The 14453-nt window shown below is 34.4% G+C and overlaps 1 protein-coding gene across 3 annotated transcripts in view; it reads right to left on the reverse strand.

Annotated features, from left to right (window-relative positions):
- The window catches only part of NBEA (neurobeachin), a 663869-nt gene that overhangs the window by 411308 nt on the left and 238108 nt on the right, over positions 1-14453 (reverse strand). For 2 of the 3 annotated variants that reach the window (XM_056109115.1, XM_056109106.1), the window contains exons 28-30: positions 13522-13690; positions 11969-12064; positions 5326-5764 (exon numbers count right to left, since the gene is read on the reverse strand). In XM_056109115.1, the coding sequence (XP_055965090.1) occupies positions 5326-5764; positions 11969-12064; positions 13522-13690 (704 nt within the window). The remainder of the gene's footprint in view (positions 1-5325; positions 5765-11968; positions 12065-13521; positions 13691-14453) is intronic. The other variant, XM_056109123.1, reaches the window with a different exon arrangement.

Consider the following 14453-nt stretch of genomic DNA (forward strand, 5'->3'; position numbering starts at 1 on the left):
AACAGCAACAACAACAACAACAACAACAAAATGAGGACTTTCTCTACCAAACTGCTAAGTTCACAACTTAATGTATAATAATAATACTAATACAAAATTAGTTCAGAATCTTGATCAGTTTTGCATTTGAGAAAAAATGTCTCTGAGTGATTAGTAGTACATTAAGAGAAACATCTCAAAGTAATGAGGTGAGATAGGAGAATAGAAGGAATCTACTTGAGGGAGGTAAGACCCTAAACCAGGGATGAGGAATCATGTGGTTGGGCTGGTACATGACAGAACAGACATGAGTGCATAGCATTGGCTTCCTGTCTGTCTCTATTCTGTGGCCCTTGAATGCTGTTATAAATACCCAAATGGCCCTTTTCATGAAAAAATAATCCCCACTAATGCCATAAAAGGAGGCAATAGGTTTGGGAAAGGGTAAATTATATCTTTTGAGGTATATATTGTCCAATAAAATTCAAAATTAGCCACTGACTACTTTTATGAGATGAATACAGAGCTACCTCATCTACTATAGGATTGTGAAAATTTTTATATATGATAGATTTACAGGATACATTATAATAACAAACACATTATTCTACATGGATTTTTCTATATGTTGGGAAGCTGAATCTTGGGGAGCCTAAAAATAAGGCTACCTAACCAGTGACAAAAAGACCCACAATTAACAATTTTTCTAATTTCTAGATTACAACTCCCATCTGTCAAGGATATCGAACATGAACTTGAAGGAAAAAAAAATAACTTTGGAGAAAACAGTTGCTACTGATTTTAATGTGATGTCACAATTTACTTACTGCAGTTCATCAGAAATCATGAGGCAACAACATTTTGATCTATTTTGTAAAATATTTAGACTAGTAATACAAAATATGTATACAGATAAATTATTTTATTTATTTCCACTTTAAAGAAATGTACCACTTTTAATTTACTAAGATTTATAAAAGTTAGAAGAAACAAAAACAACAACAGTGGGACAATTAGGGTATACCATGCTTGGTCAAAACTACACTGTGTAACAATTGATCTTAAACCTCCCAGGGTACTCAAACATAATCAAACCTGAAATTTCAGTGTTTAGACAAAGATAATCTGAACTGTAAAGATTAGCAATTCAAAAATCTGGCTTACATTTATTGTGCATATTTTAGGGCATATAATTAAAATTTTTCAAAATTTGAAAATAAGAACAGAAACTGGAATTTATAGTTTAAATCAATAAAAGAGAGTAAAATCACTACTACAGAGTCATTATTTACTCAAATTGTCATCCCTTATGCTAATATTGAAAATGTCTGTTTTAAAACATAAGTACCTAGATTGAGCTTACACTTCAGGCTCTATGATACTAAGGCTTCTTATTATTTAAATAACATAATTCAATATAAATATTTCTATAAGAAATAACAGTATTACATATTATACAAAGAAATATATTTAACTCTCATAATATTAAAACAAGTCGACATTATCAACATACTGGATTAACATTTTACTTTAAAGTATAAAGATAATTTGGTGTTTTTATAGAAAACAACTACCTCACCCTAAAAAGTGATTCTTAAATAAAAGCACAGCTCAGTTAGAATACTTAGGTCTGTAGAATACAGGTCTTAGAATACATAGGTCTGTAGAATTTGTCAGTAGAGAGAGTTTTTTAGGAGAGTATAATTTGATTTGAGTTCTGTGCTCGTAATATGAGTTTCTGTTAAGAACAAACATATTTCTCTCTGCTTTATGAAATCAGAACATTAGTAAAGCGGTCAATAGCTTCACAATTTCACTTTTTCTATGTAGATGGTTTTCCTTCACCATAGAAGAGTACTAGAGCACCTCTAAGAGATTTAGTACTTTACAATTCACAAAAATACAGTTGTTAAGGACCACTTGGAGCAATCACAGGATAATTAATTTACATAGGTAACTGGAAGAATGGGAAGAAAAAGAATATGCATATATGTAGATACAACTATAAATATCAGGATAAAATCTGATAAGAGACAACACAAAAGGGAAAGAGGTTTAAGCAGAAATATTTCTAACACATGATGCTGCAATTTATCTAAAGAAAATGATATTAAAAACGTCAAGACACTGAAATTTATCAACACTCCATCTGAAATGAGATGAAACACCCTATTTGGTAGTTTAAGGAAGTGATTTATAAATTCAAAATAAATAGAACATAATAGTACAATAGAATAGATATAATAAACAGAACAGAATAATGTAGAATAAAAGAATAAGTATAAGGAATGTACTGTTAGCCTATCTGCATGAGGAAAACCAATAAACCACTGTCTAACCAAAGTAAACAAAAACAAAAGGTGACTTCTACTAGACTGCACAATGTTATAGGAACTATGATTTAGTTACAAAGAAATGAGCCACTGAGTTTATATCTATGTTCCAGCTTAAGACACACAAGAAAAATACATTATTGGTGGAGTAAGACCCAGGATAATTCTGTGTCTGAAATTGGTAGTCCTCACAACTTGGCTTTCTACAGCTTGTCACCTTGGTTCCTATTTTCCGAGAGTTCAGTCTGATGCTAAAAGACATGTCATAACTTGGGTTTCATACTTCAGTGCTTCAGAAATATGTTTATATACTTTATAATATAATTAGAGGCAGCTTAAGACAGATAAGGCAAATGGTAGCAATATATTGGAAATATAATTGAAAAATGCAGTTGTCCAGAAGCACTGGTGGGGATGACGCCTTGGAAAAGCTGCTCAGAGCTCCAGAGTTTCAAGTTAAATTTTTGATGTTGTCACTCTCAATCTATTGAATAGCTGACAGACAATCAAACCCGTCTGGCTCCCTGGCAGCTCATTTTGCTGGCAGGTGGCAAACAATTAGACACACCAATTTGTGCCTCCTGATGACATTAAAGCATGAAACTAAGTTGTATGCAGGGCCTAGTGATTTGTGTGAAAGCATTTCAAAAATAATACTCTTTGCCGTGGCAACTCATTTCAGACTGCCACCTCCCATTATGGCTTTGAGCGCTGAAGACGACAGACTTGAGTTACGCACAGTGCAAGGCCGCTTCTGTTCAATCCGTCACTGGCGCCCCCGGAGACCTCAATCCCCTCCTTTCATCAATATCACCTCATCATTTACATTTGATAGTACTTGAGCAACTGCATATATTAGCTATGCTGAAGACCCCTTTCCTAAAAAAGCACTCAAATATGCTTTGTGTACCTCGACCTCATTCCAACTTCTGTAATTTACAAAAGTGATTCCACTTTCTCTCTCCATTTTGCATAAACGCTATCAGGAACAAATGAAAAGTTACCTATTTTTCTAAAGCCGAATTCTCAAAAGCATGATTCACTTTGAGGACCTAAGAACCTGCTCTTGGGTAACTGCTTTGTTAAGTTTTAATGAAAAAAATTTGTTCTAACAATAGTCCAAATTCAAAATATTTCAATCTTTTTTAAAATTCTCATTTGAAAATCCCAGTTATTTTTCAGTTGAACAAAACTTAAGTGTGATTAAAGATTAAATAAAAGACAAAACTTTATGAACCTAAATTAAATTATATATTTATTTATAGGTATTTACACGATTTTACAGATACATATTTATGTCACAAATGCAAATACATAATTCCTGGGGATGTAAGCCTAATAGATAAAATAGATGATATTAATATAAAATGGTAATATGGAACACTGAAATAACAATCAATGAATATCCTAAGAAACTGTTACTACAAATTAGTTTAAAAGAAGTATTTTCTTACACTGTGTGGTCACTCCATTTTAGCTTTTAAAAACCAGTACAAGAAATTTTGTCTTAAATATCTATTACCTGTAAACACATATAAATGTATTTTATAGATATGTATTTATATATATTAAATGTATAGAATGCAAAGTTGATTTTAGTCATCTTTATACCTGACATGATTCATATGCCATTTAGGCTTTTACCATAGATGTTCATAAGATTCTCATAAAGCACTGTTTAAAACGTTTGCAGAATAAGTTTGAAATATTATGTATAAAAATAATAATTTATTCTAGAAGAAAATGGCTTTACTGTCCTACCTTTGTACCCCTAAGCACTAAAAAATCATAGTCTTGGGTTCAGAAAAGAGAAGTCCAGCAGTTTATGAGAAAATTAATATGAAACAGACATGAAATTTTGACTATATAGACATATTTTGGATAATACAGTTTGGGAATCATTTGATTTCTTAATTTGATTGTTTTTCACAAAACAAACAACTAGCCACTGCTCATACACATTCAGGGTTTTATAGGGGGAAAAGTGTTTTAAATGTCAATAATGGTCTATCTCGGAAGGCAAAGAACAACATTCTTCATACAACAACATGTTAGTATCACTGAAACATGTGTCAATCCCAGTGTCATAGTACTAGATTAATAATTACATACTACCTAAATTATTTTCTAATACTGCAGGCATATTTTTTAAGGTTGGATGTAGTTTATATACAAGCTATTTGTTACTAAAATATTTTACATATTAGGACTTAAAGAGCCATTGTTCTTAACTTAAAATTCCTAGGAAGACTTAACATTTAAATATAAACATACTATAAAATTTTGAAGACTAAAATTCTTTCAGTATTCTTTTCTCAAACACATGCCTCAAACTACAGCTTACACTAATGCCTCAATTTTCCAAAGGAAAAGGGTTGTGCATAATGAAAAATGTTCCCTTATACTTGCATTGAAAAGTTTCACTACATAATGGAAGCCATTTTCATTACCCACTATTTTACTTTCCATAATATTATAATGGAATTTGACACTAGATTTTCACCTGTCCACTCACATATTTGATCACAGAAAAATTAAGCCAAAAAAAGAAATGATGTCTGGATGTACTGGAATCATTTAATGATGGTTTTGAATCATAACCTGCATTTCCTTATTTCCAGTTCAATGTGTATATATATCATATCAAAACACCTTGCTTTGATTTATTCATATAATGCATTTTATATGAGTGCAATCAATTTGACCTTGCACCCTGATATTCTTTGTAATATGAAACTACATATTTGGAGCTAGAGAGGTAGGACAGCAGGTAAGATGTTTGCCTTGCGCGTGGCTGACCCAAGTTCGATCCCCAGCACCAATGTGCACTGCCAAGAGTGATTCCTAGTACAGAGTCAGGAGTAAACCCTGAGCACTGCCGTGTATGATGACCCGCAAAAAAAAAGAAAAAAAACTAAATATTTTAATATAAATTTCAAGACCCTCGTAACATTTTCAAATTAAAGAAACTAATCTATTTTACGGCACAAGGAACACCAAGTTTGGCACCCACCTGTCGAAGGAATGAAACTGCATAGGAAGAATAGCTTGCGCTTCTCTTTTCAGAGCTGGATCTGGGTACGGGACAGGTTCAGGGCCACATTCTGTTATTTCAACGGGGGCAGCCACAAGACTCTTTAGTATTTCCTTTACATTGATGCCTTTGGTTTGACTAATGCTGGATATGGACGGGGCTGGCTTCAGTATCTCACTGGGGTTTTCAGTTAAGCTTTCTTGTGATTTTTTGACTTCAGATGACAAAGTAGAGAGCAGTTCACTCATGGCATCTGGGCCTGCACTAGGCTCTAATTCTGCTCCATTCAGGATGCTTGCCACTTGTTCCTCCCCTATTCCCGAATCCGTATGAGGAATCGAACTTTCTACCGCCATTTCTTCACCTGGAGTTGGTGTTTCTTTGTCCTTAACAGTGTCTGGAAATGCAGCAGGTGTTTCTGTAATGAATGAAACAGATTTAGAATAAAAAGACTCACAAATAAAATCCAGTATTATTAATATTCTCCTATATTAGGGGAAATAAAAACATAAGAGAAGGTATTTTTTTTTTGGTTTTGGGGCAATGCCCAGCTGTGCTCTGGGCTTACTCCTGCGTCTGCATACACAGATCACACCTGGTGGGCTCTGGTGATCATGTGGGATGCCAGAGATTGAACCCAGGTTGGCCATGCATAGGGCAAGTGCCTCACCTGCTGAATCATCTCTTCAGCCCCCAAAAGCAAGTATTTCTACTAAACGTATATACATAGCAATATGGTTCTGTTAAACCTGTGGTTCAAATACAATTATCATTTGGTCATTACGCATTAGCAGAGAACTGTTCTGTCTTATCTGGGGGCTGCTCCCAGCAGAGCTCAGAAACACTCCCTGCTTATCCGTGGCTAGGACTGAACCCAGGCCTCTCACAAGCATGCACTCCGCCTGCTGATGATGAGTCAGCCTGTTGCTTTTATGAATCATCTGGAATTTAAAAGCTAATGAGATTATAAGGTAAAGGTAAAGGCCCTCCCGTTGATCATCGATTTGCTCGAGCGGGCCCAGTAACGTCTCCATTGGAGACTTTGTTGTTACTGTGTCTGGCATATCGAATACTCTCGGTAGCTTGCCGGGCTCTCCGAGAGGGGCGGAGGAATCGAACTCGGGTCGGCCACGTTGGCCGCTTGTAAGGCGAACGCCCTACTGCTGTGCACGGAGAAATAATTGCAATAGAAACTGAAAACAGAAACTTAAATACAAATAAATTGAATAATGAAAAAGTTTCCTTTATATTCTTTGTTACTAATTATAAAACATACAAAAGAAATTCTTACACATCTCTTAATATTTTCCTTTAAAAAGTAATTTATACCTTTTTTGGTGCCTATTTGAACATTAATTAAATATCAAATTAAAATATTTTAGCTATTAATATTTTACTGTAAAATTACATCTACACAATTCATAAAATTCTGAAGAGCTAATTGCATAAGGTAAGTAAAATGATTAGTTGAAAAGGATAAATACTTTGTAGAATAATGTCCCCTTCTATTGTAACTTACATGTACCTTTATAAATATTTTAGAAGGGTCATGGCCATTATTTTGTAAATTAAGTACAAAATGAAAAAAGTGAATAGAAAGTATATTTATGAATGCCTGTATTTAGGTATACAATATCTATGTAGGCATAAACATGTGAAATATATAATACTGCCAATTAAAGTAAATAAATCTACAAAACCCAAATTTCTAGCAAATCTCACTATAAGGGCTAACATAATGGCCACAAAATTAAAAGCTATTAATAAATGCTATCATGAAAAAATGTATCTGATCTATGTAGCGTAATAGTCCTTAAGAAGACATCGATGTGTCTGGAGAGAGATAGTACAGTGTGCAGGGTGCTTGTTTTGCAAGTGGGTGACCCAGTTTTGATCTCCAATACTACAAATGGTCTCCTGAGCCCTACCAGGAAGATCCCTGAGTACAAAGCTAAGAGTAAGTCCTGAGGGGCTGGAGTGATAGCACAGCAGGTAGGGCATTTGCCTTGCACGCAGCCAACATGGCCGACGCGGGTTTGATTCTCAGCATCCCATATGTTCCCCCGAGCACCACCAGGAGTAATTCCTGAGTGCATGAGCCAGGAGTAACCCCTAAGAATCGCAGGGTGTGACCCAGAAAGCAAAAAAAACAAAAAACAAAAAAAAAACAGAGTAAGTCCTGAGCAGAGCTGAGTGTGACCAAAGGAGAAAAAAAGAGATATACATAAAGAAAATAACATACATGTAAATTACTCAAAGGCTATGCAAAATGTAAAAAGATAATCAGTGGTAGTTCTTTACACTTCTTTTCATACTTAAGTTTAAACTTTTTGAAAACGAGAACAGTAATCTAAATTACTTCCAAGATGTCCTCAAAAGTGAGTTCTTGTAATCTGTAAATCCTGTAAGACTATCATTAGTATTTTTGATGCTGTCAATGTTTTATATTTCATTACTTCTGTTTTGAAAATTTGATACTGGAATTTGAAGGTAGTTTTACAGTCGTTTATATTTTTGATTTAAAAAGACATCCAACAAAACCTTTGGTGAAATGACCAGGGAAAACTCTAAGAAAAGTTGTACTAATAATACTATTGTCCTATGGGATTAAAACTTCCTGAAACTTTTATACTAATGTGCTAAAAAAATTAAAGATATTAGATAGGGAGTTCCTTAGTAAAAGCATCCAGATCTTACTGCCTATTAGAGAGTATTTTATTTCTGAATGCCATAACATTGAAGTTTACTGAAAATTTGAATTTATTAAAGTTATCAAATTAGTTTCAGAATAATTTTTTCAAAAAACTTAAAGAAAATGCATTTCTGGTATTGTTCACATCCCTTTTATGATGAAAATTGTACTAAATGTACACTTTAACTTGTAAACAATGTCTTCATACCATTCAATCTTTCCAATATACAATGTTCATTTAAACTAACAAAAGTGGATATACATGTCTCATAATTCAGTGTTAGATTGCAATTTCCTCATTCTTATTAAGCAGATTTCTCCCTTGCTTTTTTGTAGAAAAGGATACTACTCATTAAAAAAAAAAGGTAATATGAACAATACTGCACTATTACACTGGATGACCATTGTAATGAGTTTTAAACTGACTCTCATTGAAAAATAAACACCAACAACTCACTAAATACTTGAAAATTCAAAATAATTACAAAAGTATGCACTAAAATTTATGGAATTTTTACTAGTAATAAATCAGTTAAAAAATTCAGTAATAAATAAAAATAAACAAATCATTAGCCAAAACACTTATTATACAATAACATCTTGGCCAGAATATGCTTTCAATAACATCAGCATAAAATTTAGCTTAGTTTACGTACATGTGACTTAAATAGGAAGTTAAACATAAAAAGAGAAAGAAAAAGTGATTGTTTCTAAGCAGGTTATATCAGTGACAGTAGAATTTAAACTTTTCAACAGTTTTCAGCAAGGTCCATAGCAATATCCCATGTCAGTACACAAAGCAGAAACATTAGCCTCACTGATATGAAAGTTCTCAGAACCAGGCAGTTGGAGACCAGATGCCTCTCTTTCTTGGTAGGTGTCCTTGAACCAAATGTGCTCTTATTCCACATTTTGGCAAAAATATGAGGTAAGTTAAGCAAATCAAAACTAAGTTCCATTACCTAATTTAAAAAACAGATGCAGGGGCTAGAGCAACAGCACAGCGGGTAGGGCATTTGCCTTGCACGCAGCCAACCCAGGTTTGATTCCCAGCATCCCATATGGTCCCCCGAGCACTGCCAGGAGAGATTTCTGAGTGCATGAACCAGGAGTAACTCCTGTGCATCGCTGGGTATGACGCAAAAAAGCAAAAAACTAAATAAAATAAAAAATTTAAAAAAATAAACAGATGCAAATTCATGCTACTGGAGGAATACAGTTTCTTCTTGCTATAGGACTAATGTCCCCTCATTTACTGGTTGGTTGTGAATGAGGCAGTAAAGGTAAAGGTAAAGGCCCTCCCGTAGATCGTCGATTTGCTTGAGCGGGCCCAGTAACGTCTCCATTGGAGACTTTGTTGTTACTGTGTCTGGCATATCGAATACGTCACGGGGAGCTTGCCAGGCTCTGCCATGCGGGCGAGATACTCTTGGTAGCTGGCCGGGCTCTCCGAGAGGGGCGGAGGAATCGAACTCAGGTCGGCCATGTTGGCCGCTTGTAAGGCAAACGCCCTACCGGCTGTGCTGTCAAATCCCTCTCACATATTCAGAGATAGCTCAAAGAGCTGGAACACATACAGGAGGCTGAGGCAGATTCCTGGCACCACATGGTCCCAGAGTATCTGCAGGAATGAGGCGGGAGAAACAAGCCAGGGATAGCCCTTGAGCACCAGTGGGTGTTGCCCCGTGATTGTTTAAAACTTCTCATACTCTGAGTTTTTCTGAGTTCCTATATCTGAGACTGACTTGAGAAAACCCTCTAACTTCTCAAGTCCATGTGAGATTACTCAGGGTTACCTAATAATCACCTTTTCTTAAAGGCAACAGTGTCATATAAACTAATAATAGAAGTAAAATCCACTCAATTCACAGTCTCAGGAATTATGTCAGTCGACTACATTAGGAAAATCTGTGTGTGTGTGTGTGTGTGTGTGTGTGTGTGTGTGTGTGTGTTGGGGGGGTGGTTTCACAAAATTCTGCTTACTACAATCCTTTGTTCTGCAAAGACTAATTTTATGCTAACCTTACCCAAAGATACTATTTTAATTTTTCATCTTTAAAAGCTATGAGGCTGGAGTTGATAGTGTAGCAGGCAGGGTGTTTGCCTTACCAGTGGTTGAATCAGGTCTGATACCTGGCATCCCATATGGTAGCCCAAGTACCCCCAGGAATGATCTCTGAGTGAAAATCCAGGAGTTATCTCTAAGCACCACTATGTATGACCCCAAAACCAAAAACAAACAAACGAAACAAAAACAAAAATTAAAAATGGAAAAAAATTAGTGTTAGCGATTTGGTCAAAAACAAAAAGCTCTCCTTGATTACTGTTACAGAGAATGCTTTCTGGTTAAAACAGAAACAGTATGGAGAGTCATTCCTCAAAAAAGGTAAGAATGTAGCTCCCATAAGACCCAGAAGTTCCAATTCTTGGCATTTATTCCCAAAGTACAAAAACATTAATATAATGCCTTCCTATATTTGATGCTGTGTTTAGTAAGATGCTGCGCTAGGATATGGAAAAAATGTTCAATGACAGATCAATAGATTTAAAACATTGTGGTATTACATATTCACAATCTAAGAAAAGATAAAATCATGTAGTTTGCTACACCTCAGATGAAAGTGAAGGATTTCATGGCAAATGTAATAAATCGGAGGGAGAAGGCCAAATATCAGATAATCCCACTGATCTGTGGAATACAGAGCAAAAACAAGAGAACAGATAGTACTGAACAATGATAAACTCTCGGCCTTAATTACAAAACCGTATTACCACACAGTAAAGGAAGAGGCCCAGAAATGGGTGTGAGAGGTGAAGTATCACAGGACACTGGGAGAGAGTATTTGACACTTCAGGTGAGGTACAGAAACTTTGCACATAAAAAATATGAACGCTAACATTAATATGATCACATTACCTAAACTACAATAATATAAATTAAAATAAGAAAAGTAAAAGCTGCCTAAAAAATAAAACTTCCAATGAGTTTGTCAAATTTTTCCTTTTTTAATTTAGTGTTAACTTTTGTCTTTAAATTAAAAAACGTCTTGAACAAATTCACATTAACCTTCTTTTTTTTAAAAAAAAAAAAAAGCTTTCGGGGCTGGAGCAATAGCACAATGGGTAGGGCATTTGCCTTGCACACAGCCAACCCAGGTTCGATTCCCAGCATCCCATATGGTCCCACGAGCACTGCCAGGAGTAATTCCTGAGTGCATGAGGCAGGAGTAACCCCTGTGCAACACCGGGTGTGACCCAAAAAGAAAAAAAAAAGCTTTCTCAATTCTTTTATGAAGTTAAGCACAGTACAAACTACACAAATGTAAAGAGAAAGCATAATAAAGTCCATGCTTTAAAGTCTTTATGTGATAATTCTACCATCTCTATGGGTACCATAATCTATTTTTCCTGTGGATTTTTGTTTCGGTCCTACCTATCTTTAATATCTTCCATCATGCTTAAAATTTTTTCACTGGATGAGTTAAACTTTATTATGTCTGGCTAATGACATTTTGTGCTCCTTTAAAGGAAGACAGAATTCTGAACTACAAGAAAGGTTAAGTAACTCATAGAATAGTATGATGCTATCAAAGCTTATTTGTAAATATTTACTCTGAAAGTTTAAAATTGCTGTCTTTTTAGAAATAGTCTCACTAAATTATTACCAAGTTGTCACTCTGCCACAGTCTCTTTTGACTGCTGCAACTAAGAATATTATTATACATAGATTAGGTAGCCTTAATATTATATGACACTTTAAGAAATAAAACAAAAAAATTGTATTTTGTTCTCAATATATAGGGGTAAAATATAACATGTATCTCCAGAAACCTGAGATAGATACTTGTTTAAAGACAATTACACTATGGATTTTACATAACTGATGAGGAGAAAATATCCAAACAGGCCAGGAGATGAGGTCAATATTACCTTTGTAAAATGAGGGGGCAAAGCTCTGCTCAGGAATTAACTTGGCAAGGAATCCGTGGTTCAAACTTGGATGAGGGATAGATGGTATGACCACAACTGTGAAGAAAATCATGGAATCAAATTTGAACCAGCATCTAACAATCTGCAACATGGCCCAGCAGAGTCATGACAAGTCTAGATTATTACGACATGCAAACAACACTAAGTAATAAGGATAGCATATCAGAGGGAAGCAAAGGGATTATGAATTAAGAGAAGGAAAACAATATACTTGTAGAGAGCAATTTTCACAGTGTACACAGAGACATAGAAACAAACGAAATCAGAAGGGAGCGTTCAAATATAGTATTTTTCATTTTAGACAGAGATGACACATATGAATACTTTAAAGTGACAAAAAGAAGCTATAATTTACAATAAAGACTTAGTGCTTTTTATGTCAAAAGACAAACTGGAATGGGAGGATATTAATGTTAAATTTGAAGGATAACATTAAGGGCATACTAGATACTGTACAATATGGTATCTTTTGCACTAAAAGTAAATATAACATGCAATAGCAAAGCATCATGATTACAACATAATACATAATTTCCAGCAGCAATAGAAGGTAAATGAGATATGATATGCCTAAAGAAAACATAATGCAGAGATTTGACCACTAATTTCTTTTTCATTTCTTGAAATATTCACTCCTTGTGTGTATGACTTATCCATTGGAAGATCCATTACATGTGTGTTTGTGAATATGTATCCCATTCACTGCTTAGGAAGACCATTCCAACTACAAATTCAGTGGTATGTAAAATAACCCCTGGGTTACCAACATTGTATTATAATGAAGACGCAATCTTGATATAAACACCTGGCAAGAAATGTAATTGGTAGAAGGTGCCCCCATGATACAAAAAAAAATTACCTGCCAGAAAGTATGTCTATCGTTTGCAAGGAAAGAGGCCAAAATTATGGTGCAAGGAATCCTGCACCACGAGTATATTCTGTAGGTGAGGAAGAACGTGGCCCTGGAAATTTCATTCTTCTCCATTAGAGCTAGCTTTCCACACTTCTGATAATTGAAGCAGTGTTGGTATAACATTTGGCAGTTATGTTTATCTATAAATCTACACTAGAAAAATTCTAATACTGAAAATATTATGCACAAAGAAGAAAGCAAGTTTAAAGGGTGAGGGAGAGAGGAGGAAAGATTTAAAAAAAAGGGGAAGGAGAAAATTTCATTACTACATTTGGCTATAAAAATTTATAACTTCACTTATATATGGTCTTCAACTAGTCTATAAGAACAACTTCCTTGTTCATAAAAGGTAAAAATATATGTAAAATAAATTATCTGCACACTAAATATAAAGTATTAAAACAAAAGTACACTGAGAAAATGACAATGCATCAACTTAATGGAAACAGTCACTAAATAGTATTAAACAGGCATTTCCACAGCCCTTATTTATAAACATCTGTTGTGGCTATGAGTAGGGCAAACTATGGATATCAAAATCTAGAAAATGATGAAAATTTAAATAATTTAAAAATATTACCTGTACTTGTTGGTGAATTGATTTCCTGTCTGATGTTTCTACCCGTTTGGCTTCCTGTTCTTGCAGTTTCTCGCTGGGGTTCTAAGATGTCACGATACTTGGAAACCATCAGAACCGAAATGAAGTAAACAACAGCTAGAGCTAAGAACTGGGCCTGCTTGCTATCATCCTGCATAAAGTAAAAAGGCAGTTTCACTCTCAAAGACTTTAATGGATAAGTCCTTAGAGCATAAGGAACAATTCCAATTATCATTTTCTTTATGGAAAGAAAATAAGACCATGTATTTCTATTAAAGCGTACTAAGTATCAACTGACATTTAGTAATTGCCATATAAGTACACACATATAAAATCCCTGAAAGATACTATCTATTGTTATATGCTGAATTATAATTTCAAAATAAATACAAGAATGTTCACATTTTGTATAACATGCCACTAAATTCTGTCTTCTTCACCGTTTTTTCTGTTGCTTTCATAAGGACATAGTGTATATATATTGATAAGATGATGATGGAAAGGCTATAATTTACTGTCTACATGAAAAGAAAGAACTTCAAATATTTTAGCTGAGAAAAATAAAAGTACAACTGGAATATAGATATAATTCCATTACTCCCTGAGTATAAAATGAAGGAATATCAACAAGGAAGTTGTAAAAGCACATTTCATACAAGCCTAAAATGAGTTAATCAATATGGCAGCTTAAGAAAACCTAATGTAATAATTTGTAAACAGGCAAATGTAAACAGATAAAATGAGGCAGTTTTACTATTCTGAACTGGTTACGAACTCTGCTAATATCTAAGCCTCCTTTTCTAAAGCTCAAATACAAAATGGAATTTTTACAGAACAGGATAGCCACATAAGAATTAAGAAACAATATTTTTAAAAAGCAGAATGTAGTAAAACAGCAAAAATAATAAAATAAA

Source organism: Sorex fumeus, unplaced genomic scaffold (genome assembly GCF_029834395.1).
Source record: "Sorex fumeus unplaced genomic scaffold, SorFum_2.1 ptg000008l, whole genome shotgun sequence".
NCBI lineage: Eukaryota > Metazoa > Chordata > Mammalia > Eulipotyphla > Soricidae > Sorex > Sorex fumeus.